Source organism: Meleagris gallopavo, chromosome 3, assembly GCF_905368555.1.
Source record: "Meleagris gallopavo chromosome 3, MGAL_WU_HG_1.1, whole genome shotgun sequence".
Taxonomy (NCBI): Eukaryota; Metazoa; Chordata; class Aves; order Galliformes; family Phasianidae; genus Meleagris; species Meleagris gallopavo.
In genome coordinates this window covers 67496422-67521321 of record NC_139406.1, presented here as the reverse complement: position 1 = coordinate 67521321, position 24900 = coordinate 67496422, and the positions used below count along the sequence as shown (strand labels likewise).

At 36.2% G+C, this 24900-nt stretch overlaps 1 protein-coding gene across 12 annotated transcripts in view; it reads left to right on the top strand.

The window, feature by feature from the left end:
- Positions 1–12682: 12682 nt before the first annotated feature.
- LOC146544758 (uncharacterized) overlaps positions 12683–24900 on the top strand; it is a 74728-nt gene continuing 62510 nt past the window's right edge. For all 12 annotated transcript variants that reach the window (XR_014882605.1, XR_014882599.1, XR_014882604.1 and 9 more), the window contains exons 1-2: positions 12683–12910; positions 16277–16429. Coding sequence is in view for 2 of the 12 variants with exons in the window: in XM_085221348.1 (XP_085077474.1) it covers positions 16428–16429 (2 nt within the window). In the remaining 10 variants the exon portion in view is untranslated. The remainder of the gene's footprint in view (positions 12911–16276; positions 16430–24900) is intronic.

Genomic DNA, 24900 nt, shown 5'->3' with positions numbered 1-24900 from the left:
GACAGCTTCTACAGAAGGGCAGAGAAGAAAGTGCCACATCCAGCTCCTCACTTGTCCAAAGGCGCTGTCAAAACTTAAAATTTAATCTTTGAAATTAGTGCTTAAAAGCTCAGAGCTCTAGAGTCAGGATTTAGGCTTTGTAAAAGTCAAACTATGTTTGAAAGCTCATTGGTCAAAACCAAAAAGCTCAGACTTCAACTCAGTGTAGATTTTAATAATAATATTGATTTATCATTTCTACAAATACAAAATAACATATATTTATGGTTTGTTTGTTTGTTTTACAGAAAGGGTAGACTTTCCTGATAATAAGAACCAATAAATCAATAAACTGCATTAGTGGGGTATATAAAACTTTCCAATGATGTCTCTCATGAGGTAATTGCCTTCCCTCTGTGTGCAGGGTATGCTTGTGACAAGAAGGAATGATCAAAGACAGCTCAGATATGTACAGATCAATGCTTGAAGTTCCTGACTTTAGTGAACAGTCTCTGAGAAACTGAGCACTATGCAGAAGAATAAATGAGTTCAGGCTTATTCATGCAGACTTCAGTTTTTAGAAAGATTTAATGAAATATAGGTTTGTTTATATTCTGCTTTTTACACTTTAATAGTTGTTTTGATATGCATACATTTTTTAGCTGTTCGGAAAAGAAGCAGCTGCTTGTGTTTCTTGACTGGCATAGTTTTAAAGATATCAAAAGATATCAAAATTGGACAATAATTTCTTTAATATGCTTTAATATGCTTTCTTTTAGATAGCTTCTAGTGTGGAAATAAAGATAGAAGTGTTTGAAAACACCAGTAAACCTCTGCTTCTGGTGGGATGGTTTTAGATTGCTGGAATTTTGTTGACTTAATTTTGTTGTGAAGTTCTGAATCTATGACAGGAGGAATATGTACTCAAACATCTGAAATTTAATATCATGAAAAATATTTCATAAAATCACTAGTTTATATGAATAAATCATTCAAACAGTTTTTCAGTACATTTACTTTGACCAAACTGTGCAACTGCTATCAGCTCTTGAATACAAGGGAAGAAGGATTTCTTCTGTTCTGTAAATCACTTCCTTCCTTATACCCACTTTTTTATTCCCTTTATTTTATCTTTCAAAATGAGGTAGCTACTGATCCATAAAATGACATATGTGTAAACTTTGGTTTTATTACTTCTGCAAAATTTGATGTTGAATATTTGGCTATAGTGCATTTTGATAAATAGTATAGCACCATAACTGAAATTGTATTTGATCTGGTGTAAATGAAAGCAGAATTTGGGTTGTTTCATTAAAGGAAATGTCTTGCTTTCCAGTGTTATACATGATCTATTAAGCCTATGTAAAGTATTTACCGTCTTCTATACTGAGTTCACTTTCACAGACTGTTAGTTTCTAACACACTACTAATTCTTAGATCTTGGCATTCATGATGGCATTACTGGATTTGAGAGGGGAAAATATTAGGAGAGAAGGAGATGAACCGTGACATTTCCACTGTAAGGAACTTTTTTTTGGTTGTGGGGAGGCTACACAAAGACCCATTAAAATAGAAACTTTTATATAATAGACTTCCTACATGCATATTTAAATGCTTGAATAAATGAATTAGTTTAATAATTGCTGACTACTCTAGAGTTCACACAATTCACTTCTTTCCAGTGGACACGGGATTCAGTCAGTTGAAGTTCTGTATTTCTGTCCAAAGTTTCATTTTTTATAAAAAGATGCAACCATATAAATATTACTATGTTGAAACTATGCTGATTATGTAGACAAAAAGTGTTGATTGTAGTACTCTCATTATAAACATTTGTTTTACAATTTTTTCCCTCTTTGATTCATGGACTGGATTAACTAAGTAGATCTAATTTTAATGAGCAAGATTAATTTGACCACTGCATCTTCTTGTAGTATCTCTTGTTTATTAATGTGTGGTAATGGGAATAGTAGTGATAGATTAATGTCTATAAAAGCATGCAGAAGGTGATCAAAACCATTATGGTTTTTGACCTAATGTGCTGGAGTTAGACTTAGTTTTTTTATAACTACTGTGTGAGATTGTATGTCATAGAATCACAGAATTATAGAATGGCTTGGGTTGGAACAAACCTCAAGGATCATCAAGTTACAATCCCCTTGCCATTGGCAAGGTTCCAGCCACTAGATCCATTCAACCTGGCCTTAAACAGTCCGGGCATCTGCAACAAATTTGAGCAACCTGTTCCAGACCTCACCACTCTCTCAGTAAAAAATTTCCCTCTGACTTCTAATCTAAATTTCCTCTCCTTTGGTTTAAAAGTATTTCCTCTTGTCCTGTTACTACCTACGCTTGCGAAAAGTTGATTTTCCTCATGTTTATAATCTACCTTTAAGTACTGGAAGGCCACAATGAGGTTTCCATGAAGCCTTCTCTTTTCCAGGCTAAACAAGCCAAGATCCTTCAGCCTATGTTCATAGGGGAGGTGCTGCAGCCTTTGGATCATCTTCATGGCCCTCCTCTGGACCCCCTCCAAAATCACCACTTCTTTACTCTGTTGGGAACCCTACACTTGAACTCAGTTCTCCAGTTGGCGCTTCATGAGGGCAGAATAGAGGCAAACAATCACCTCTCTTACCCTCCTGGCCACCATTGGAATGGAATGCAGAATACCATTGGCTTTCTAGGCTGCATGTGCACACCACTTGCTCATGATATGTTTTTCATCAACCAGTATCCCGAAGTCCTTCCCATCAGAGCTGCTCTCAAGGAGTTCTTCTCGCAGCTTGTATACATATCTGGGATTACCTTGACCCAAGTGCTGAACCTTGCACTTTGCTTTGTTGAACCTCATTAGGTTCACAGGGGCCCACCCCTAGAGTTTATCAAGGTCCCTCTAGATGATATCCCTTCCTCCTACTGTATCAACTGCACCACTCACAAACTTTCTGAGAATGCACTCAATCCCATTATCTATGTCAGTGATAAAGATGCTAAAGAGTACTGGTCCCAAGACAGATACCTGGGGGACACTGCTTGTTACTGACTTCCATCTGGATATAGAGCCATTGGCCACAGTCACTCTGGCTGTGACTGTGCAACCATTCCTTATTCACTGAGTAGTTCACCCTTCAAATTTGTATCTCTCCAATTTAAAGAGAGAAGCAAAAGAGAATAAAAAACAGGACAAACTGCTGGAAAGTAAAAAAGGAAAGTGGGAGAGGAGTCATTAGAAGGTTTGGGTTTATTTCAGCAGTAAGTTGAAATACAACTCTTCGCATTGCTGAAGGCAAGACAGGATTTCTTATGGCCCTCTTATGAAGTATTTTCTTAGAACAGTGTGTCCTTGGATAGTTGTGATTAAAAATCGTTTTTATTACATATAATGTTGGAGTCAAATTTTTCTTCAAGTGATTTAGAAAAACAATATTTTTCAGACACTGTGCCTTAGAAGAGACTGCAAAGAAAATATTTGAGGTGAATGATGAGTTTTTGATTCTGAAAAGAAATTTATAGATGAGATAAATGAACTTATTTACAGTTGATCCTTTAAAGAAGAAGACTGAAGTAACACAGTGCAGTTGTGATTTTGACAGTGTTTCTGCAACATCAGCAGTACAATTGGAAAAGAGAAACCTATCATAAAGACTGAAGCTGAAACGGAGATCCTTTGGAACAAGAAAAATTCTATTGACTAGCACTTGAACAACTTGTCTTTTGTGCTCCTGCATTCTGTTGGGAAAAACAACAAAGAACAAAAGAACAACGCAAGAAAAACCCCCCATTCTCCTTACTTTCCAGCTGGCCAGTCCCCTATACATTCAGCTGGTTCTTGTCAAACCTTATTGAGGGGAGCAGTACCAGTCAGGATTTTCTATAAAGAGCCTTGACTTCCTAATTTTTTCCAGACTTTCAGTTATGGTACTTCTGTCTTCCCTATCTAACAGTTAAGAAAGGGACAGAAAATAAGATTAAAAAGATAAATGTTAAGCACATGCAGGGGAAATCTAGTTTCTTTTTATGGTTCCTTGATGGGTATCACATAAAGAGTCAACCAAAAAGATTTTTTTTTATTCTGTGCAGAATCCTGGTTGTAACAGAGCACACAGTGGTAACGCAGCCAGGCAAAATAGTTTGAGGTGAACATTCATTCTGAAGGGGGAAGGTGCAACTCTTCTGAATTATTGAGAAGTGCACAGTGATCAAACATACATTTTCTAAGGAATTCCTGTCACTTCTGTTCTACTTTTAGAGGCTCATTTTATTTCGTCACAAATACTTTGCATTTATAAAATCCCTCCCACTGTGGTATTTGAAGACATGATACAGCCACTGGATTAGAACAGTAAAAGGCCCAGGCAAATCAAAGAGTGTAAGTAAACATACATCCAAACTCAAGAGACTGTCCCTTAAAGGACTAACATTATTTTTAACACTGAATTACATGTGTGTGTCATGTGGATGTTTGAACCCAGAGCATTAGATAGAGGCATCAGATAATTTTAATCTTGCTGTAGATACTGTCCTGGTCAGCTTGGTTGTGTGAGGCTTCCCGTGCATTTGCTTACTCCATCTCCATTTCTCTCTGCTCTGCGGCACACATCTTTCTCGTAGTCCTCCCCTTCAGACATCTGGTTTTCATTCTCTCCAACTGACACAATCTCCTTAATCCCATGTCTACCCAGTGTCAGGAATGCTGGCCTAATTCCCTTCTACAGGATAAATGGAAGAGGAGAAAAAAGAAAGATGAAATATTTTAACCTTCCAATGGGAGGTAGAGGGGAATAGAAGAGACCCAACGTTATCTTTCTCTATAGTTTTCACTAAGTGATGGAAGTAATACGAACTCAAGGCTAGCACTGCAGAAGGATAAAAAGATCTGCATGCTTGTTCACAGCTCCCAGAGTTTCACTGATTCTTCACAGTTCCACAAAGCAAAGATATCTCACATGTTGGCTACAGTTTTTCAACTTGTTTATGGTGGAATAGGTTACTCAGTGACCTCCAAAGAGCAACTCATTCAGTCCAGCTGCAAGTCAGCTTGCTTTTGTACCTGTTCTATTTATTCTGATCAATAAATAAAATTTAAAAAAAAAATAAGAAAGAATGTATTGTGAATTTAAGTGAGATTAAGGAATGGAATCTATCTTTAACTCTCTTATAATTTGTTGTCTGTTTTATTAGATTACTTGTGTTTTTTTTTTGCTTTTAAACTTGACACAAAGCTGTTAACTTCATTTGATAAAAAATCAAGTCAATGGGAATAACTGCACAAGAATTGGAGCGCAGAGTTGGACCTTAAGTGCAAGAATGCATTTTGACAAATGGTGATTACAAATGCAAAATAAATATTGAAGCTAATTTGACATAAAAAGTCCATGTTAAACAGATGTTGTTATATAATCAGGAAATGCGAGAGGGAAAAAAGCTGAAAATTAATTCCAGCATGCCTAATGAACCAAACAAGCTTAGAAGAAATCCCCCCATCTCACTTCCAAAGAACAAAGAAAAAACAATTGCTCTTTCCAGGTATGTCAATTGTGTTTTGCACACTTGTTAATCATCTTGTTTTATAAACACAAAAGTATTTTTCTAAAGTTCTGATGCATTTCATTATACTTGGTAAAGTCTTTCTCCATATAAAACCAGAATAATCTCTCCACTTATATTCCTTTCTCACTATTTCTGAATATATTTATTTAATTTTGTTCTCCTCAACTCGGGGAAGGCAATTAAAGTCATGACCGCACAACTGGAAAATCTTCCTTCTGTACTGCAAGGGCAGGGGGAACACAGGGAGATTCTGTTATTTTATAATGGGCTCCATTTTGCAAAAACATACTTGAGGCATTATTAAACTAAAAATTCTTAGCTTGGGAAAAGCAGTTCCCAGAATTCTTTTGCTGAAGTCGGTAGGACTCCAGGGACAGAATTCTCTTCTTTTATAACTCATTTTGTCTTGCTGGATATTCTGTGGTAGGACCAACGAAGATAAATCTCCTTGTATACAGGGAACATTTCATAAAATATATAAAAGAGATAAATTCTAAGATCAGTGTTCTAGACATTTCAGAATAACTGTTCCATGTTTTTAGAAGAGAGCATGAATAAACATTACCCCATTAAAATTCATTTTTGAGCAAAGGACAGTGGGAAATTTCAATTCAGTTGCACAGTCTCAAATTAAAATTGAAAAGAGAAAATGCAATTTGATTTCTGCTTGAAGGCTGAAAAACAGAGAAAGTGCATTTTTTTCTTCTGAAATCCATACATTTAGGAGTTGTCATATTTGTAAATTCATATTCTTTATTTCTTACCTTACAAAATGAATTACTGGTTTCATTGGTAAATCGTAAAAAAATACTTGACTTTATATGAACTTCAGTGAGAGCTTTTTTTTACTTGTTGTGTACAACTTGTGTGGTGATACTGAGAAAAAAAACCCCTCTCACTATAGTGAAGCCACAACTTTTGCATCACTGTCTTTATATGGGCAGAAATTAAGGCAGTATCAAATCAAGTGCGTAAGTCTAGATTAATCTTGATGAAAATCTAGAACATCAAAGCACTATTGCTTACTCCAGTATTTTCAGTTGCAGGATGTAATTTCACATACAGTCTTTCTTGTGATTATTTCATATTTCACTCATTTGGCAGTTTTTTTTTTCTCCGTTACAGTTTGTTCTGCAAGTTTTCTGTTCCTTTTAATGCCTACGCTGGACTTTTAATATAAAAAAATAAAAAATCAGATTGGGCATGCTGTATCAGATCAGAGCTCTTCCTGGCTTCATCTTATATCTGCATGTGGTAAAAATAGGCATAAAGATGTAAGAGCCCTTAAGAGATCTTCGTGTACAAGACAGGTGTCACCCTGAGCTTATGTAAAATTCTGCCAAGGATTTTCAGCAGGAATTGTCTCAAAAACTTACACTTCAGTTGAAACAGGGTTGGCTGCAGGAGTAAACTCCAGAAGTTTACAGAGCACTTGGGTCTTATATAACCTGGAAAGGTTTGATAGTCTTTATTACTAGAAACATCTGTAAATATTCCAATTAGTCCAGGATTAGCTGTATTTGCTCTGACAATATTAACTGTAAATTTATTCTTACTTTCCCTTGCAAAAAGCTGGGGGTATACACTGGCTTACTTCAACTGGCAAAGTCACTACATCTTTTCTTTCCTTCTTTGGTAGACAATCATTTATCCTTCCAAAGTTGTATTGCTTGTATCTGATTCATTATGCTATTAGAACTGGAAGATGTAAGAGATGTAAGCTTTGTTTATTTAGTGAGCATTCATAACGCTTTTCTGGACCAGCATAGTGTCACTTCTCAGATAGATCCCTGACTGCCTTTCAAAATTGATGATGTTTGACCGTAACATACCTTTGTGCAGATCTTTCTCAATTTAATAAAGTTTGACAGTCTTTGTGAAGTTCCCTGATCTCTTCAGGACCTGTTCCAAAGCTTGAGGAAAAAACCTCTAGGACATTAAGACGTTCAGCAAGTTTTTCTTCTTTGGACCTTTGGAAAGTATATAAGAAGATATTATAGGCTAGGAATATTAAGATTTTCTAATTTGGTTATCTTTAGCGGGAGTTAAAATTGTTGCTCTTTTAAGGAAAATATGATTGCAGCATAATGCACTATGTTAACTATATGTCTAGGTTGCCTAGAGCTTAAGATAAGAGCACTTAGATAGTATGTATAAAATGAAGGCAAACAAACGAAGCAAATTCAACAAAGACAAGGAAAGAAGGCACTTCATAGGACTGGAAGCATAACAAGCTTTATTTCCTCCAAAATTAACTTCTTGATTATGTTGAATTTCTTTTTTCCTTCTTTTAAGTGTGAAACCTGAGAATTAATGATATATGAATGGAAAGCCAGGAACCAAAGCTAACCACATATTTTAACTTGGGGATATTTTCAAGATTTCTGTCAGAGACCCAAGGGAGATTACCTCAGAATACCTGAATGGATTTAATTTATTTAGCTGCTTAGTATTGGTAAGCCACGTTGCTCTGATCCGCTGCAGCAGAAAGGCAATCTGCGGGCAGGGCACTAGCAGAGCTCTTAAGGAAAGCCCTGGAGATTTTCTTGTTTTCCCACGTCTGTATGCTGACTCATTCAGGGCAAGCTATTTCTCTGTATATCTCAAGTTTCTCTTCCTTTAAGATAGATCTAAAAATAATAGAAGTGGCAGAGCTGTTTTAACAAGTACAAATTCAGCAGAAGTATGCAGGTTCGGATGATTTAAACTGCTCCAAATCTTGAGTAGAATTCCGCTAATTTTCAGACAAACGTGGGAAAAGATTTTGCATTATAAAAAATAAAACAATATAATTCAGCAATTTGTATTTTTGATTGCAATCAAAAGAAGTACTATTATTTACAATACTATTATTTAGAATAGCATTGTGGATTTAAGCTTGACACAGAAGCGGTTGTGCTTTGTTTTGATGTTTGGGCTCCCCCAGCTCCTCTTCTCTTGACTCTTGAATGATTAAACAAAAATATCTTTTTTCCAGAGCAGGTAAATATTGAGAATTTTGAATTAAAATTTCCATAGAAAATTGATATGTTCCTGTTACTGCTTTGCACTCTACTTGGTATAGACTTTACAGCATGAATATGGAGAGTAGAGATGAAAATGACTGTCTCTTTATCTCCACATTATATGTCATTCCAGGCTGGTAGATTCTCAAGGCTTAATATCACTTTTCACTAAAATTTAGCTGATGGTTTTTGCTGCTGGAGGTTTAGGAATATTAGGTCCTTTTTTAGAATATGAGTTGGGCTTTTAAGCATGCAGGACCGTGAGGATCCCCACACAGGAAAATATGTAAAGGGTTAAGGAGGACTATTCCCCAGTTAATAACTTGAGATGTATTGTTATCATAGAATCATAGAATCACAAGGTCCAGACGCCTCTTGAACACTGCCAGGGACAGCGACTCCACCACCTCCCTGGGCAGGCCATTCCAGTGCCTGACCACTCTCTGAGAGAAAAAGTTTTTCCTTATGTGTAATTTAAACCTCCTCTGGTACAACTTGCAGCCATTTTCTCAGGTCCTATTTGTTGCCTGGGAGAAGATGCCAAACACCTTCTCATCACAACCTCCCTTCAGGAAGTTGTAGGTCTCCCAATGAGGCGTCCCCTGAGCCTCCTCTTCTCCAGACTGAACAATCCCAGCACCCTCAGCTGCTCCTCATAAGACTTGTGCTCCAGACCCCTCACCAGTTTCGTTGCTCTTCTCTGGACAGGTTCCAGGGCCTAAATGTCTTTCTTGCTGTGAGAGGCCCAAAACTGAACACAACACTCGTGGTGCAGACTCACCAGTGCTGATTACTGGGGGATGATCACCTCCCTGCTCCTGCTGGCCACACTATTTCTAATGCAGGCCAGAATGGCATTGGCCCTCATGGCCACCTGGGCACTCTGTCGGTTCATGTTCAGCTGAGCATCAGCCAACACCCTCAGATCTCTTTCCTCACAGTCATCCAGCCACTTGTCCCCAAGCCTATAGCGCTGTATGAGGTTGTTGTGGCCAAAGTGCAGGACCTGACACTTGGCCTTGCTGAACCTCATCCCATTCACCTCAGCCCAGTGATCCAGCCTATCCAGATCCTTCTGAAGGGCCTCCCAACTTGGTGTTGCCTGCAAATTTACTGATGGTACACTCAATCCCTTCATCTAGATCATCAATAAAGATATTAAACAAGATGCCCCAGTACAGACCCCTGGGGGACACCACTTAGGTTGCCAGCTGGACTTCATTCCATTAACTACTACCCGTTGGGCACGGCCCTTTAGCCAGTTCCTTACCCAAAGAAAAGTATACCTCTCCAGGCCAATTTCCCCAGGAGAATACTGTGAGAGACCATGTCAAAGGCTTTGCTGAAGTCTAGGTAGACTACAACAACAGACATTCCCTCGTCTACTAGTCTGGTCACTCAGTCATATAAGGAGATGAGGTTGGTCAAGCATGACCTGCCTTTCATGAACTCATGCTGGCTGGGTCTGATCCCCTGGACACCACGCACATGCCGTGTGATCTCACCCAAGATGATTTGCTCCATAACTTTTCCCGGTACCGAGGTTAGGCTAAGAGGTCTGTAGTTCCATGGATCCTCCTTACGACCCTTGTAGATGGGAGTCACATCAGCAAACCTCCAATCCTCTGGGACCTCTCCAGATAACCAGGTGTGCAGGTAGATGGCTGAGAGCAGCTCAGCAATCACCCCCGCCAGCTCCCTCAGCACCCTCGGATGGAGCCCATCTGGTCCTATGGACTTGTGACAGTCCAGATGGTGGAGGAACTTCCTAACCGTCTCCACCAGAGTGCATTCTGTGTAGCATCCCAGATTTCCAGATCAGGGTGTAAAATGCCCTGAGGATAACTGAACTGTCTATTAAAGGCAGATGTAAAGAAGGCATTGAGGACCTCAGACTTCTCCTTATCCTCAGTGGTCACATCTCCTTACCCCCAGTGGACCCGCTGCATCAAGTAAAGGACAGAAATTTTCCTTGGTTCTTCTCTTACCACTGATATATTTGTAAAAGGATTTCTTATTCTCTTTTACTTCAGTGGCCAATCTGAGTTCAAGTTGGGCTTTTGCCTTCCTAACTCCCTCCCTGCATGCCTCAGCAACTTCCTTGTAATCTCCCCAAGTGGCCTGTCCCTTCCAGAGGATATTATGTTTTGACGTCATGTTGTCTTGGTTTTTTGTTGTTGTTTGTTATTCCTAACTTCTCATTTATTAGTGTCAGTATAGTAAAACTTGCAGAGATTGAAATGAATTATTAAAGAAATAACACCGTATGGAATAAATCTTCAAATTCTATTCAATTTTTGCTCAGTTTTGTGCAGATAGAGCTGCTGCATAAATCACAAGCATGATTTTTATATAGCAGCTGTGCTTTGTCTGCAATAGATTTGCCATATCTATTGATAATAGCTTTTAGTAACTTTGGAGTTGTCATTACTCCAGAAGTATGTATTGCTCAATCTTTGCACTTTAAAACTGTTTTTTATCTCATAGCTTAATTTAAGAATTCTTAGATGTTCAGTTATTTACTTTCATCCAGCAAGCATTCCTTACACAAATAAAATGTGTCTTATAAATATATATGTTTCCTTTGCGAATTATGATTCCTAGTAGATTTCTGCTCCTATGATTTTCTTCGTCTTTTTTGTTTAAACTTTTATCTTACCATTAAAAATTATCTGTGGAGCTAGAACCTGTTGGATATTTTCTATGTGGCAACGTTTCCCACCTTTCTCCAGTAAATAATTTCATGTATTGCATTACTTACTGTTTAAAATGGAATAGTAACACAGTAATCACTACAAATCTATTGATAATATTGTACAGTGAATCTGTGGAGTGTGGAAGTGATCTCCACCGAAGAAGAGTGCTAAGTCAGTAAAACTTGGTGGTTGTTCTGTGTCATTTTAACTCAACACAAAGCTAGAATTTCTATTAGAAAATGGAAATGTAATATTTACTTCTAAGTGAAATGATGTTAATATGTAAATTTACTGAAACTTCCATTCAATGTAAGATCACGGGGAAAAATATTTTTGTATGACATGTATGAAGGCAACATCACAAGGGCAGAACATTTTTTGTGTGACTATACTGAGTACCTTTTCTAATCATTGAGAGTTTCGGGATTACAGTGTTTGTGATGCATGGATCATCAATTTGTTAGGAAGGGCAATACCACAGAGATAGAAAAATTCTGCAAAAGACTTCCAGTTAATTTTTCTGACATACCAGAAAAAAAAAATTTGGAACTACACATAGCAGCCAGTCTAGTTAATTTACAGTATATTGAGAGGAACAGTGGTAGATAAGCCACTCTAAGGTATAAAGGAATAATATGTAAATCCTCATGACCTATCAGTAGAATCCTGTGTTCATTTCTCAGACGATCAGAAATTCACTTGATTATACAGGGACTTCCATTCTGAACCAATCATCACAGTCTCCTGCTACAACTAACAGAAATCCCGCTGATAGAGTCAATGGAGTCTTAGGCACACTTCATAAAATTTTGTGGAAGAGCTTTAAAATCAGTCTATAAAGCTGTGCTCTGAAAATGCATTTTTCCATTTTTGGTGATAAAAGGGAGCTTAGACTGCCTGCCTAATAAGTCAGGTGATTCCATATACCTTATTATCTGGGCTTGCCTCAACACTCTTGTTTCATAAGGAGCACAATGCTAAGTCATGGATATCAACAAAGATCTTTCTTTGACTTTTGAGACCTATCTAAACTTGTTACAGCCCCTAATCTTAAACCAGTCTTAAATTTAGTGGCTGTGTTAGCACCCATCTCGGTTCAGATATTAGCATCTGTCTCTTTCTTTAAGGTATTGAGTATGAATAGGGTTGATAAAAGTCTTTGTGCCAAAGAACTGGGCAGCAAATGCTATTATTAAGGAAATCTTTGGGAAAGCACAGTAAGGAAAAATTGTTTTTTAAACTTTGATAGAATATACATACTTCCAGTGAAAAAATAATATAGTTAATATTTATTCTTAGATTGCTTTGGTTAATGCCATACTCAGACAGTTGTATGCATAAAATTAGATGAAAGTACCTCCAGATTTGTGGCAAGTAACCCTTCATGTTATAAATGAATACCCTATGTCAGGCTTCATTTGTTTAGTTTTAGTAACCAACAACAGAAGTAACATGATACACTTCATTGCCTCTTAGATGGAATGTTGTCTGTGACTTGAAACAAACAATTCAGAATTCAAGTTCAGATCCTTATTAAAACTAAAGCACTTCTGAATTAACCTATTTCTATTGCAGTGCTATTATATTTACACGCATTTTCACTTTTACTCTTGTCTAGTTACCCATATGGAAAGATACATTACTATGAAAACCTCACACTTTCTTCTATGGCAGAAGGTAAGGACAGCTAGTACACATATTAGCAAAACGAATTCTTTTTGACTTTACAGAGCAGGATTGAAGAATATAAGGAAAAATGATGATTTAGTCATTTACTCATAAATTTTCGGCTTTGCAAATCAAGCTTATGTGTTTAATTTTTTGTATTCTCTCTTCTTAACTTGCTAATTGGGGAAGACTTGACTCATATGTATTTTGCATAAAGTATAAAGGTAGGTGTTTCACCTTATTGATGTAAAATAATCATACATTTTTTTTCTTCCGAATTCCAAATGTTTTGTTCAAATACTTTATTCAAAGTTGTTGAGGATATATTTGGCATTATATCAAATGTATATCAAATACATTTATATTTTAGTTAAATAAAGAGCTTTCACTGAGCTGTTTTAAAAAAGCTTCACATTCTTCATTATAACCAGATTTTATTTTTATGAAACTGGAAGCATTTATTTTATGTCTGGATTTGTCATTATGCCCTTTATTGGCATTTCACATCTTGTCACTTATGATAGTTCTGGCATTAGTTCTGAAACTGAAACATCCAAAGTTACAGAGAACTTCAGTTTCCTGGGAATGTTCAGTTTTTTAGGTACACTGGCTCCCAACTGTTATCTAAGGATACAACCTTTGAAAATCTTCAACCTTCATTCTTACAATTAGATGTGTACAAACATAACTGTAGTTTTATGTATTTCAACTAGTTGGAAGCTGATCTGTCCAAATCAATTAAAAATAGCCACTTTGGAAACTTATCATCTTGAGCCATACTGAAAATGCTTCATATTTTGCTTCTTTTTTACTGAGATCTTGCGCCTTGTTTACAAGACTGAATTTTTATTTTATTATTTCAAAATTAAAAAATTAAAAAGCATGGGCATGGTATTATTTAAGAATCTACTGAATGTGTATTGTATGCTTGCTGAAGAGAATGCAGCCTGTAACTCTGCTGCCTGAAAGCTGGACATTTCTTGCAATTGAATGTCAATCAAGAGATATTTGTTAAATACTGTAGTTCTGGGGAGCAATATTATTAGTTTGTATTCAGAGAAATCACTCTGTCAAATGCTATAGGAAGAGATAAGTAATTTTCCAGGAATAGGATTCCTGAAGACAGAAATGACTTGTGAACTTCTGTACTGTGGTAAAGAGGAATATGTTCAGCTTTCAGAAGAGAAACATGGAACTTTCACATCTAATTCCTCCAGAATCTTTAGATTTCTGTAACATTTCATTTTCTTTCATGTTATTATAATTTACGTTTCCAGGCTGGCTTACTGGTGAGCTACACAGCTACAACATGATCAGTCAGAAATAAATAAGGAAAAAATTGATAGACTTTTTGTGTGTGTGTAAGAGAATTAAGAATGAAATATTGTATGCTACTACACTACTTTTAACTAGAAAGAACCTTGAAGCAGCATGCTAAATCATTTCCTACCATTTGTAAAAAGAACAGAGATGTGTGCTTCCAGTACTAAAATGTGTATCCAATTAGAATGTTATATGCTACCTAATATGTGTGACAGACTTAAAATATTTCAGTATTTTATTCAAAATGAGCAGGCAGGTTATTTTCATCTTACATTTTCTACCTCTTCTCCAATGGTACTGAACTTCATCTGGCTTGTTGATGCTATTCTGGGAAGCCTGTCTAGAGGAATATGCTTTGCCTACTGCTTTATGCCACTGCTGCTCACAATCAGACTGCTCAAAGCCTTTCCTGAGACTGCTGAGCATTTCTGTGCTGTGCACTGCTGTGCAGACTGTCTCTGCTAATGAAGTAGCTCTGGGATGCTATGGAAGGGGGATACTATCGGATGCTACAATAGGGGAGTCCCTGAGATAGTTTCAGCCAATCTTTCTGAGGGTTTTGACAAGGAAGAGTGAAATATTGCAGAAAATATTGTTACTTCAAGGACAATAGAGCAAAGACTGGAGCTAATCCATTATTTGCTTTTTTTACTGTTAGATTTTCATTTACCTGTAGCCATTCAGACTGAATGAATCAAGTCATTTTAGGCCTTGATTTTGAAGTTCATGTATGCCTGGATGTAATTGTAAATTCCCACATGTAGAAAAATATTTACATGAATACAAATGGAGATTTTTTTTTAATTTTGTATTTATGATCGAATATAATAGCTCCTTAGCTAATAGATTTTTTCAGCGTAATTTGTATTTGAATGACCCATTTACTAATGCTTGCTCATATCCTAGGAAGTATTCTTCTCCCTAAGACTTAAACACTCCCTGTGGAATACATACTGTCATGTCTTTGACTCATACATTGTTTCTGATCACTTCCGAGACTCAGATATCTTCCAGTATATTAAAATGTATTATCTTAGTAGATAGATGGAAATTTATACTGGCAGGAGCAGCCTCAAGCTCTAGTCATCATCAGACAAAACAATAGGACAAAAGGCCATAATTTTAAACTAAAAGAGGGTAGATTTAGATTTGACATTAATTTGAAATTTTTTAGTATGAGGGTGGAAGGCATAGTACAGGTTGCCCTAAGAAACTGTGGATGCCCCATCCTTGGCAGTGTCCTTGACCAAGCTGGATGGGCAACCTGCCTAGTGTAAGGCTAGATAATCTTTAAAATCCCATCCAATTCAAACTATTCTATGATTCTATGATTCTGTGATTCTGTGATTCTGTGATGCTATGATTTCATGTCTATGTGATTTTATTCCAAGCATGGTTATGCCTTTACAGTGCAATGATATTAACTTTGTGTGATTGAGAATACAAGATTTATGCTATCTTTTGTTACATTTCCTAGGAAAATTTGTTTGTCAGAAAATGTGATAACTTTACAGGTATAACTAAATTACGTAAACCATGTAACATACTTCAAAATGGATTTTCTGTGGATTAAACCATGTACAATGTGGTAAATTCTCTTTGCTAATTTTGATTTCGAATTTTACCTTGAAGAAAAGAATGCATATTGTTGATTACTGTTTAATCATGTTGTCTGGTGTTCAACTCAGCAAAGGACAGCTGCATGTGCACAAGACTTACTGTCATCCTGGATGCCATCTGTATTCTTGAATGTTATGCACCATGCATATTATGCTTGCTTGTTGCCAATGTAGACAGCTAGGCTTATACTCCTTCTGCACCTTTTTTTGTCTTGTATTAACATAGAGCTTAAAATTAAAGCCTATTGCTATAAACAGATTTTAAAGCTGAGATTGATGCAGGCTATGTGAATCCCAGAGATTTTTCTCAAGGGTAAATTGCATCTGATTCTATTTACTTTAAAGGCAGTATATAGATGGCCAAACAACCCAAATAGCATAACAGTAACCAAATTGTGACTCAGGCATTCACAGCTTGATGTTTGTTTTTCAGGAAAAAAGAAAGTCCTAAAGCTCATGGAGATTGCTTCAGCCACCATGCTAGTTTCATTGTGACAGCTGCAGCCTGTGATAGGAGAATTATTCCCGGTGTTTGCAGCCTGCTGTAGGAGAGGAGAAGCAGCCAAGGAGCATCAGTATTCAACATGTAAGAAAGTAGTGTATTATGATCTGTCTGCTGGTGAATTTCCATCTGTCTGATAGAGTCATTTGGGGAGGAGATAGCATCATATACAAGAACAGAAAAAAGATGACACCATTGTTCCAGTGAACTTCAGAATATGAACTTTGCTGCCCCTGAATTTCTTTTTAGTTAAGGATAAATTATAATTTGCACAAGAACTGATATTGCTCCTATATTCGTCGTAAGACTGCCTTTCATTGATTACAGCTGCATAATTTTTAAGTACTGAAAGTCAAAATCTCTGGGATATTGTACCTTCTTTTAAGTCAGGAATTAAAGCCCTACAACCTCTCTTTGATTCCTGGTACTTTTGACTGATCAATCAGTTCATTTTCCCTGTCACTTCTTATATGCTTATCATGCCTAACTCTCTAACCATAGTATTGTAAAACTGTTTCTGCACAAACTTTATAAATAGGTTCCAGTTCTTCAAAAGCAATACATATGCTAAAATTTCAGAGGTCTGGAGGAAATGAGATTTTATACTTGCATTTCATTTCAATTTGTTTCTATGAGTCTCAGCAATGCTAAATTTATCTATCAGCTTCTAGTTATCAGTTTTCTGTTCCTTGGAAGGCTATAATGCCACTGAAATACAGTTCTTAATGTGTTTATGTAGAATTGTCTTTAAATTTATGCTGTATAAACAGACACAACCATTTCAGTTTAACAATTGCTTCAATCGGTATTTCAGAATGACAGCTTAAAATTATCCTATTAACTTTGTTATTGCAGCATTTATAGCTTTTGCAATAGATAGCCCTTTGGATACTACTCCTGTATAACTTCATTTGAAGGAAAGAATGAAAGGAGATAAATGCCCAATTTTAGTTGGTAGTATTTTCTGTCTTACAAATGTCAATATTTTTAGGTCATTACTTAATAAAACTGCTGTTTTGAGAATGCCATATAGTCTATTTCTGCTCTTGAATGTATTACTACATCACCATTAACTATTAAAAAAAAAAGTTGTTTTTGTTTTGTTTTGTTTTGTTTTGTTTTGTTTAGTAAAACAGTTTTAAAGCTTTTTTTTCCAACGGTTTAAAACCATTCCATAAATTCAGAAGTAGAGCCAGAAAGATATTTTCTATTACATCCTCATGACAACCTTTATACAACAATCTCATCATTGCTCTCTTGGCAATGAAAGCACAGTGTCACAAGGAAACGAGAATACATTGGACTTGTGATACACCTTATCAAAACATAAGATAAAAATGTAAAGAAATGACAACCTCTAGACAGATCCTTTAAGTAAGTATATTTCAGTAACATCTTTAAGTACTGTTTTTGTTGCCTTGTGCCTGAGAAAATAAATGGTGCTGGAATTTAAAGATCTGTATACATGGCTGCCCTTTGAAAAATCCAGCCACAGAGAAAATACCTTTTCAGCTAAAGTGAGAGCGAGTTAAACTGCTGCAGCCAATTCGCCTTTAAGGCTTGGATCCTTTCCCTCCTACCTGTCTCACTGGTCAAGCCCTTTCATGTTATATATTTAAAGATATATATATATTTTAATGCTGATGGCATTGTGGGTTTTTTTTGTTTGTTTTGTTTTGTTTGTTTTGTTTTTGTTTGGTTTTTTTAGCATGTCTTTACCCCACCATACTCCAAACAAACTATAAAGAATTGCCAGGGCCAGTCTAGGAAAAGAGACAGTCTTCTGTGATTAAACACAAAGAATATTTTATTATCATCCTTTTGCAACACTAATTTAAAAGAAAAAAAAAGAAAGAAAGATAAATTAGAATGGCATTTTTGAAGGATATATTGGCATGTGTTAGGAGGTATTTGAATACTATTATTGTATCAAGATCAAGATCTAAAAAAGGAAGACACTCCTTCATTTTCTACTCCAATTCCCCATAAGCAGAAGTAATGCAGAAGTAGTATATCATTAATTTAAACAAAGGTGTCTCCTAGGTTAATGGGACAATTATTTATTTTTTCTTTATTTGAGTGTAGGCAATAACTGTAACTCTCAGTTTTACCATGTTTTCCTTGTGGCCATCAACATCTGAACTAATTTCCTAAAGTCCTTTTGCAGTCAGTGGTGATGCAGTTACCCTTCTATTTCGGATAGCTGTTTTTACATAAAATGAACTTTATCCTGGGAATAGCTGGCTGTAGATGAGTGGTCAAGCAGATAAGGATTAATAATAATAATAATAATAATACAGAATGAATTGAATTACTGAGTTAAGATCTAAGTTTTCATTATCAAAAATACTATTTTGCATATAATTCTGGATTATTCCAGGTGGTTGTTTTATGATAAGTAAGAAGTTACAGAACAGCATCTTCTTGATGAACTGATCATAAAACAGTGAAATATGACTGATGGCTACCAAATATGGTCTCTAATTTATTTTTCAGAAAACTTTCTTGTCAATCAAAAACAAATTTCCTGTTTTAATTCTGTTCACTTTGGTAATTTATCAATTGGCAGTGTCATGGTTTTATGATTTTTGATTATCGGCATTCCATTTCATAACATCATGTAGTGCACTGGGATTTAAAGTCTTAATGCTCCAGTTCTAGGTACCTGTCTAAGAAGAGAAGAACAACTACATTCCCCAGAATACTGTTTGCTGTGTTGTTATCATTTCTCTTCAGGGGGAACAGATATAAGGCCTTGGTAGCTCATCTGACCTCTCTTTTTGATCATCAGCCTCTCCTCGCTGCTGCTTATCCTGACCACACACATAGCCTCAGCACTAGCGTAAGGGCCTACAGCTTTCAGATATTCTCTCTCATCATATTTGATTTATTAGCTTCAATTATATTATATTATAGTCTGTTATCTTACATTCCAATACCATGTTTAGTAAATTAGTTTGTTTCTTCTCAGATCGTTGCCGCTGTTTTTAATTATTCGGATTTCCCTGTTTCCCTTTTCTGGAGGTGCGGATTCGCAAAATCCCTCCACCCTGCTAGTCACGGAACCAGGCCGAACCAGCCTGTAAACTGTTGATAGGCAGTAATATTTTTTACCTAAACAAATGGGAAAATTCACTACCTTTTACATAAGGGTAGCTTCAACTCTCTTGTTGTCGCTATATCCATGTGATCCGTCCAGTCACCTACTCCTGACGTATTCGTTCCTTCTTTTTCTCCCCACATGCTGCAAAGAAGAATATCTCACTTAATGTCCTATTCTTGTAGAGAGAATGAAATCCATCTTCATTTTCACTTTTATCCCGATCATCCTATAATCTTCCATATAGGTCATTCATATTAAAATGGGAGATAATTATACTTTCTCAACAGATAAAAACTCGATTTCATATTTAACATATCCTTGGTCCATGGAAGTATATGTAAGCATTAATTTATTTAATAAAACTACCCCTTCTCTCTAAATCTTCCCTCTCAACTTCTCTCCTTATTTCTCTTCTTCCACCCCACCCTCCCCTCACTCCCTCTAAAAAAATTTTTAAAAAGTAATTTAATACACTGGGGACAAGTTGCAAGTTCATTTTTGGTATGAGAAAGACAGCAGTTCTTAATAAACTTTCTTTTGCCCAGCTAGAAAATAATAGCATATTTTTTTGTATGTACGGTAAAGGCTGAAACAATTTATGATTTCATTCTTAATTTGCTGACAAGTAATTCTGACCCTAATTCTTTTCAGTGTTAATTAATTAAGGCAGATAAGCACACTAAAGCAGCTATACTGATTCTAATACATAAACTATCATTTTCAATGATAGCTTGGATTATTTCTGCTTGGCACTCCTTTGTTCTATGTAAAAAAGCAAATTTCTCTCAAACCAACTGGACACTGCAGAAATAAAGCTGTTTCATGCCTCAAACCACAGAATTATTCTATCTCCTCTCAAGAGTGGATAAATAGAAGATAAAATGTTTTTTTTAAATAGTCATTAATAGTATATTTATTTCTGCATTGATGCAATCGCTGAAACGTATGCTATTAGCATGATTTTCAGCAATTGAGCTGGTGTGAATTGTTAGTAAATCAGGCCTGTAATCTTCAAACATACTCCCTAGGCCTTGAATCTAAAACCATCTGGACAGTGTGACAGTGTTCTATTTATTACATACAACTGCTTGGATACTGCCAATGCATAAACAGTAATTAAGCACACAAGCCAACCATGCATGCCAGATTTGCTAGAACTATCCTTTGAGTATCTTGGAGTTTCCATGCCAGTGAGCTTATTGAGGCATTGGCTGGTGATTAAACATTAATGATTTATAGTGCAAGCAGGGTTCATTTACTGCTTACTGAAATATGCTTGACAGTATCTTCATGATTTTTTTAAGAAATAATACTATCAAAGTTATTTTTCCTGACTCATTTTCTACTTTTTTGTTATTAGTAATGTGATATAGAATTTCATCAGATTGTTGCTTATACATAGGGCTCTCTTGCTGTTGTATTCTGTGCAGCAAGAAAATAAATACAGAAGGAATTTGGTAACTATAAAGGTGCCTCATTTTTTCCTTGGTCTTAATAAGCTTTCTAAAAATGAATTCCATGAAGTCCTATTCTGCAGTTTCTTAATACTGGACTGAGATTCTTTACAGGTGGATTTTTCCACTGACATGTTGCTCATCCCAGCACCAGGTAACATTCCAAAGATTTGCATTTGGATTCTAACACACTTCTGCAGGGGCATTAAAAATTTGTGTATGTTAGCAGTGTCTATACACACTGAGAAAAGACTGATATCAACTAGAAACCAAATGTCCAATTGATGAAGCAAAAAACAAAACAAAACAAAAAAACAACAACAAAACCAAACAAAACCAAACAACCCTGTACTGAAAGTGGGAGACAAATACCATAAGTAAGAAGCTCTCTGTCATTACTCAGTGCCAGGGTCCATTGTCTAACTTATCATTTTTATGTGCGCAGACACATTTCACTGTAAAGGCAGAAATATTTTGGTGACCATAGCTGTAAGTTTGGAACTCCATTTGTGATATTCATTCGGAAATGTATTGAACTAGAGTCTCATTCTTCTACAGATTTATTGTTTACACCAGTAAATAACTGCTCATGTGTGCCAGTGCCAGAAGTTTTCTCCTTCACTATACCAATTCTTATGTACTAGTATTTTAAATTCCCCTAGAGAGCTAGGAAAACTAATTTCCAGCTTTCACACCTAGTCATGGAAAGTGAAGTATGTTTCACTGGCTTGACAAAACAAGAGAATACTGGTCAAGGATGCCTGGTTTTTAATCTTTACTTTGGCATCAGACAGATCTTGGACCTGAATTAAATCCCAGAGTCTCCAATTAAACAACTGTACTGTGGAGAAATCCTTAATGAATGTTTTGGTAACCTCTGTGGTTATCTTGAACATGAAACAGTTTAGTTCCAGTTTCTGATGTATCTCCCTCTGATTTCAGAATCATTGGTATGGAGAGGATAATAATCTAAAAATGACAAAATGCAGATCTGTAGAGATTTTAACTTCCAGTAACCCCTCATTTACAGCCTGGGTCTAGGGACAGATGCTCTCCTTTCCATTTGGATTAGCTCCAAGTCTTATTATCGATGTGGAAAGTTTATAAGAAAATTTGAAATGCCAAAATCAGGTGGTATGGCACTTTTCCACAGTGCAGACAGGTCAACAAAAGAAACTAAGCTAGACATCGGACTGAATCTGTCAAATAAATGTGTTGGCTTTCTTAGATGATAAGGACTCAGATGCAAACAGTGGAGATTCCTGGAACAACTCAGAAACATCAAGCTCAGAAAATGGAAGTCACACGTAATACTAGTAACATGGTCCAAATAATTATCTCTGCTTAACGACAATGATAAATTAACTGCTAAACAGAATCAAACTAGTGCAGCTAAAACCTCTTCCAGGATACTAGCAAATATTTTTGTTCAGTGTCTGACTTTGCTGCATGAATACAAAAACTCTTTCAGGACTATCTAAGGTAAATTTTATGTGGGACACCATTTCCTTTTTGTAAATGTTGTAAAATTCTGTGGCCTCACTGATGATATACAGAGTGATCTTCCCACATTGTCAGTTGTTCTGTCAATCAGACTACTTAACCTATACAATTTCTTTCTGAAATGTCTTTTTTTTTTTTTTCCCAAAGCTTGAATCTGAAATGATAGCCCAGATTTGTAATTTGATTGAGTAGTATACCTCTCTTATTTGAAGAATTAAAGAAAATTGTCCATAAACACACTGCAACAGAAGTCCTGGTTTCCCCAAGGTTTTCTTCAAGCTTTATTCCAGGACTTAAAGGAATTTGTTTGAAAAGGTAGGTCGCCTGCTTGCTGCAGCTGAGAACCACAAGTCGTGTGGACTGACACTGAACCAAAAAGCCATAGCTGATGAGTCAGTCTGTGAAGCAAATACTTAAGCACATACACACTGGATGGGAATTGCCAGCTTATTTTCCCCTCCAGGCTTGCAGATAGCCTCTGGCTAACTATCCATTAGCTGCTAGCTACAGGCTATAATGTTGGGTGGCTATCTGCTTGGGATTTATTTTGCTTTCTCTTCTAGTTAATGTGAAGCATCATTTTACTGGGTTATGCTATTTAAAGATAAATTACTTTTTTGATTTTCCTTTTTTTTTCTCCTGCATTTTATATTATCTTTAAAGAAAAAAAATAAATATCTGTGTAGAGCAGAGAGGTACAAGATCACCATACAAATGAAATTCAGTTACTCTGATCTCTGTTTCACAAGGCTCTCTCCTTTCTGCCCACATCATCCTCTGCTAGTGGGATGGTTCAGTAAATATTTTCTGTAAAGGTCTATGAGTCATCCTAGTAGTAAGGATGTATGTTACAGATGACTGGAAGGTGGACCAGTGCAACAGTCTCTTCTCTCTGAGAATAAGAGTTAAATTCTTCAGTCTGAGTACAACTTTAGTGGACTCATTCTTTTACCACATGTTCACCCTCCTGAGCTGCCACCATTGTTGGTGTAGTACCTACTGCAGGGAAAATCAGTCTCAGAAAATGAATTCAGTTTGATAAGTGCCTGGTTGGACAGTGCCCTCAGCCAACTGACTCATAGCATGAATTAGGAGCAGAAAGCTGAAATAATCATATCTTAAATATTCTTTCCCTTTCAACACAGAAGCTTCAGTGTTTGTATAAGATTATAGAATCATGGAATGGTTGAGGTTGGAGGGAACCTCTGGTGGTCATCTAGTCCAATCCCCTGCTCAAGTAGGGATACCTAGAATAGGTTGCCCAGGACAGTGTCCTGATGGTTTCTGAATATTTCCAAGGAGGGATATTCCTTCCTGGAAGGAGACTTCTTCTTGGAATGTAAGATATTGATAATATAGTGTCAGAGAAGATATTCACAAGATCAATAGGTAGAGTCTCCTCAGGAGGTCAGCTGGTACAACCACCCGCTGAAATTAGGAGAGAGATTTATTTAAGTTACTACTGATGTATGAAAGATAGCTAGCTGTTTTTTCATTTCAGTCTAAGGAGATATTACTACTTATTTTCAGGACAGATTTTTAACATTACTGATGTCTAGTAGGAAACTAGACAGTGTCTCTGACTGCCTTAAGATACTACTCTCTGCATCTCCTGCTCTCTCAACCCTGTAATTTATGATCTCTTGAAGATGTCCATATCAGTAATAATAGTCCTTAACCTCACCAAAGTTCATACTTTTCCCTCTGTAGATCATTTAACAGCAGCTTCTAGTGTCTTACACATCTCTTGCAGACACAAACTTTGCAGTAATCTCCCTGTGAAGGACTTTATCACATCTTTCTCAAGCAAGGGTAGTTCATCATCCTAATATAAACTGGTTTCTTTTCCCACAGTGTGGTTTGAAGAAAAATATATGTATCCCAACACTTTACTGATGTTTTGATCCAGTCTTTTCATTGTATCTCATTATCAAAGCATAAATAATCTAAGACTACTAATGTTAAAAATAGGAGCATCGCAGTGGTCTGGGCATTCAGCTTCATTAGGTGAACATCTGTGATCATCGAAAGAAACATCAAAAACCTCCCATAACTCTCCTTTTCTTTTTCCTTTTTAAAAGGACCACACTTTATTTATTTATTTATTTATTTACCTTTCATATGATCAACTCTCCTGATTGGTTAAAAACTGAACTTGTAAGTTGTACTCATATAGGTACATTTTTTCCAGAGCAATGTTAAGCAATGCAACACCTAATTAAAGTCTGCTTTCAGTGCAGAATTCATCCTAAATAAATCCAATATTTTAGTAAATTTTACCTAAGTATTGAGAAAATTATATTTTTTTTATGTCATCCAAAGCCTGAACTGACTTGCACAGTTCAGATAAAGTTAATAGATTATGACTTTGAGACTTTCAAAGGCCTCCTTCACTGTTAATGTGAATAAGGAAATTATACATAAGCAGAAAACTTGTGATATTTATGGCAATAAGTAAGAAATGAGACCTGTATACTTTACTGCACATTTTCAGT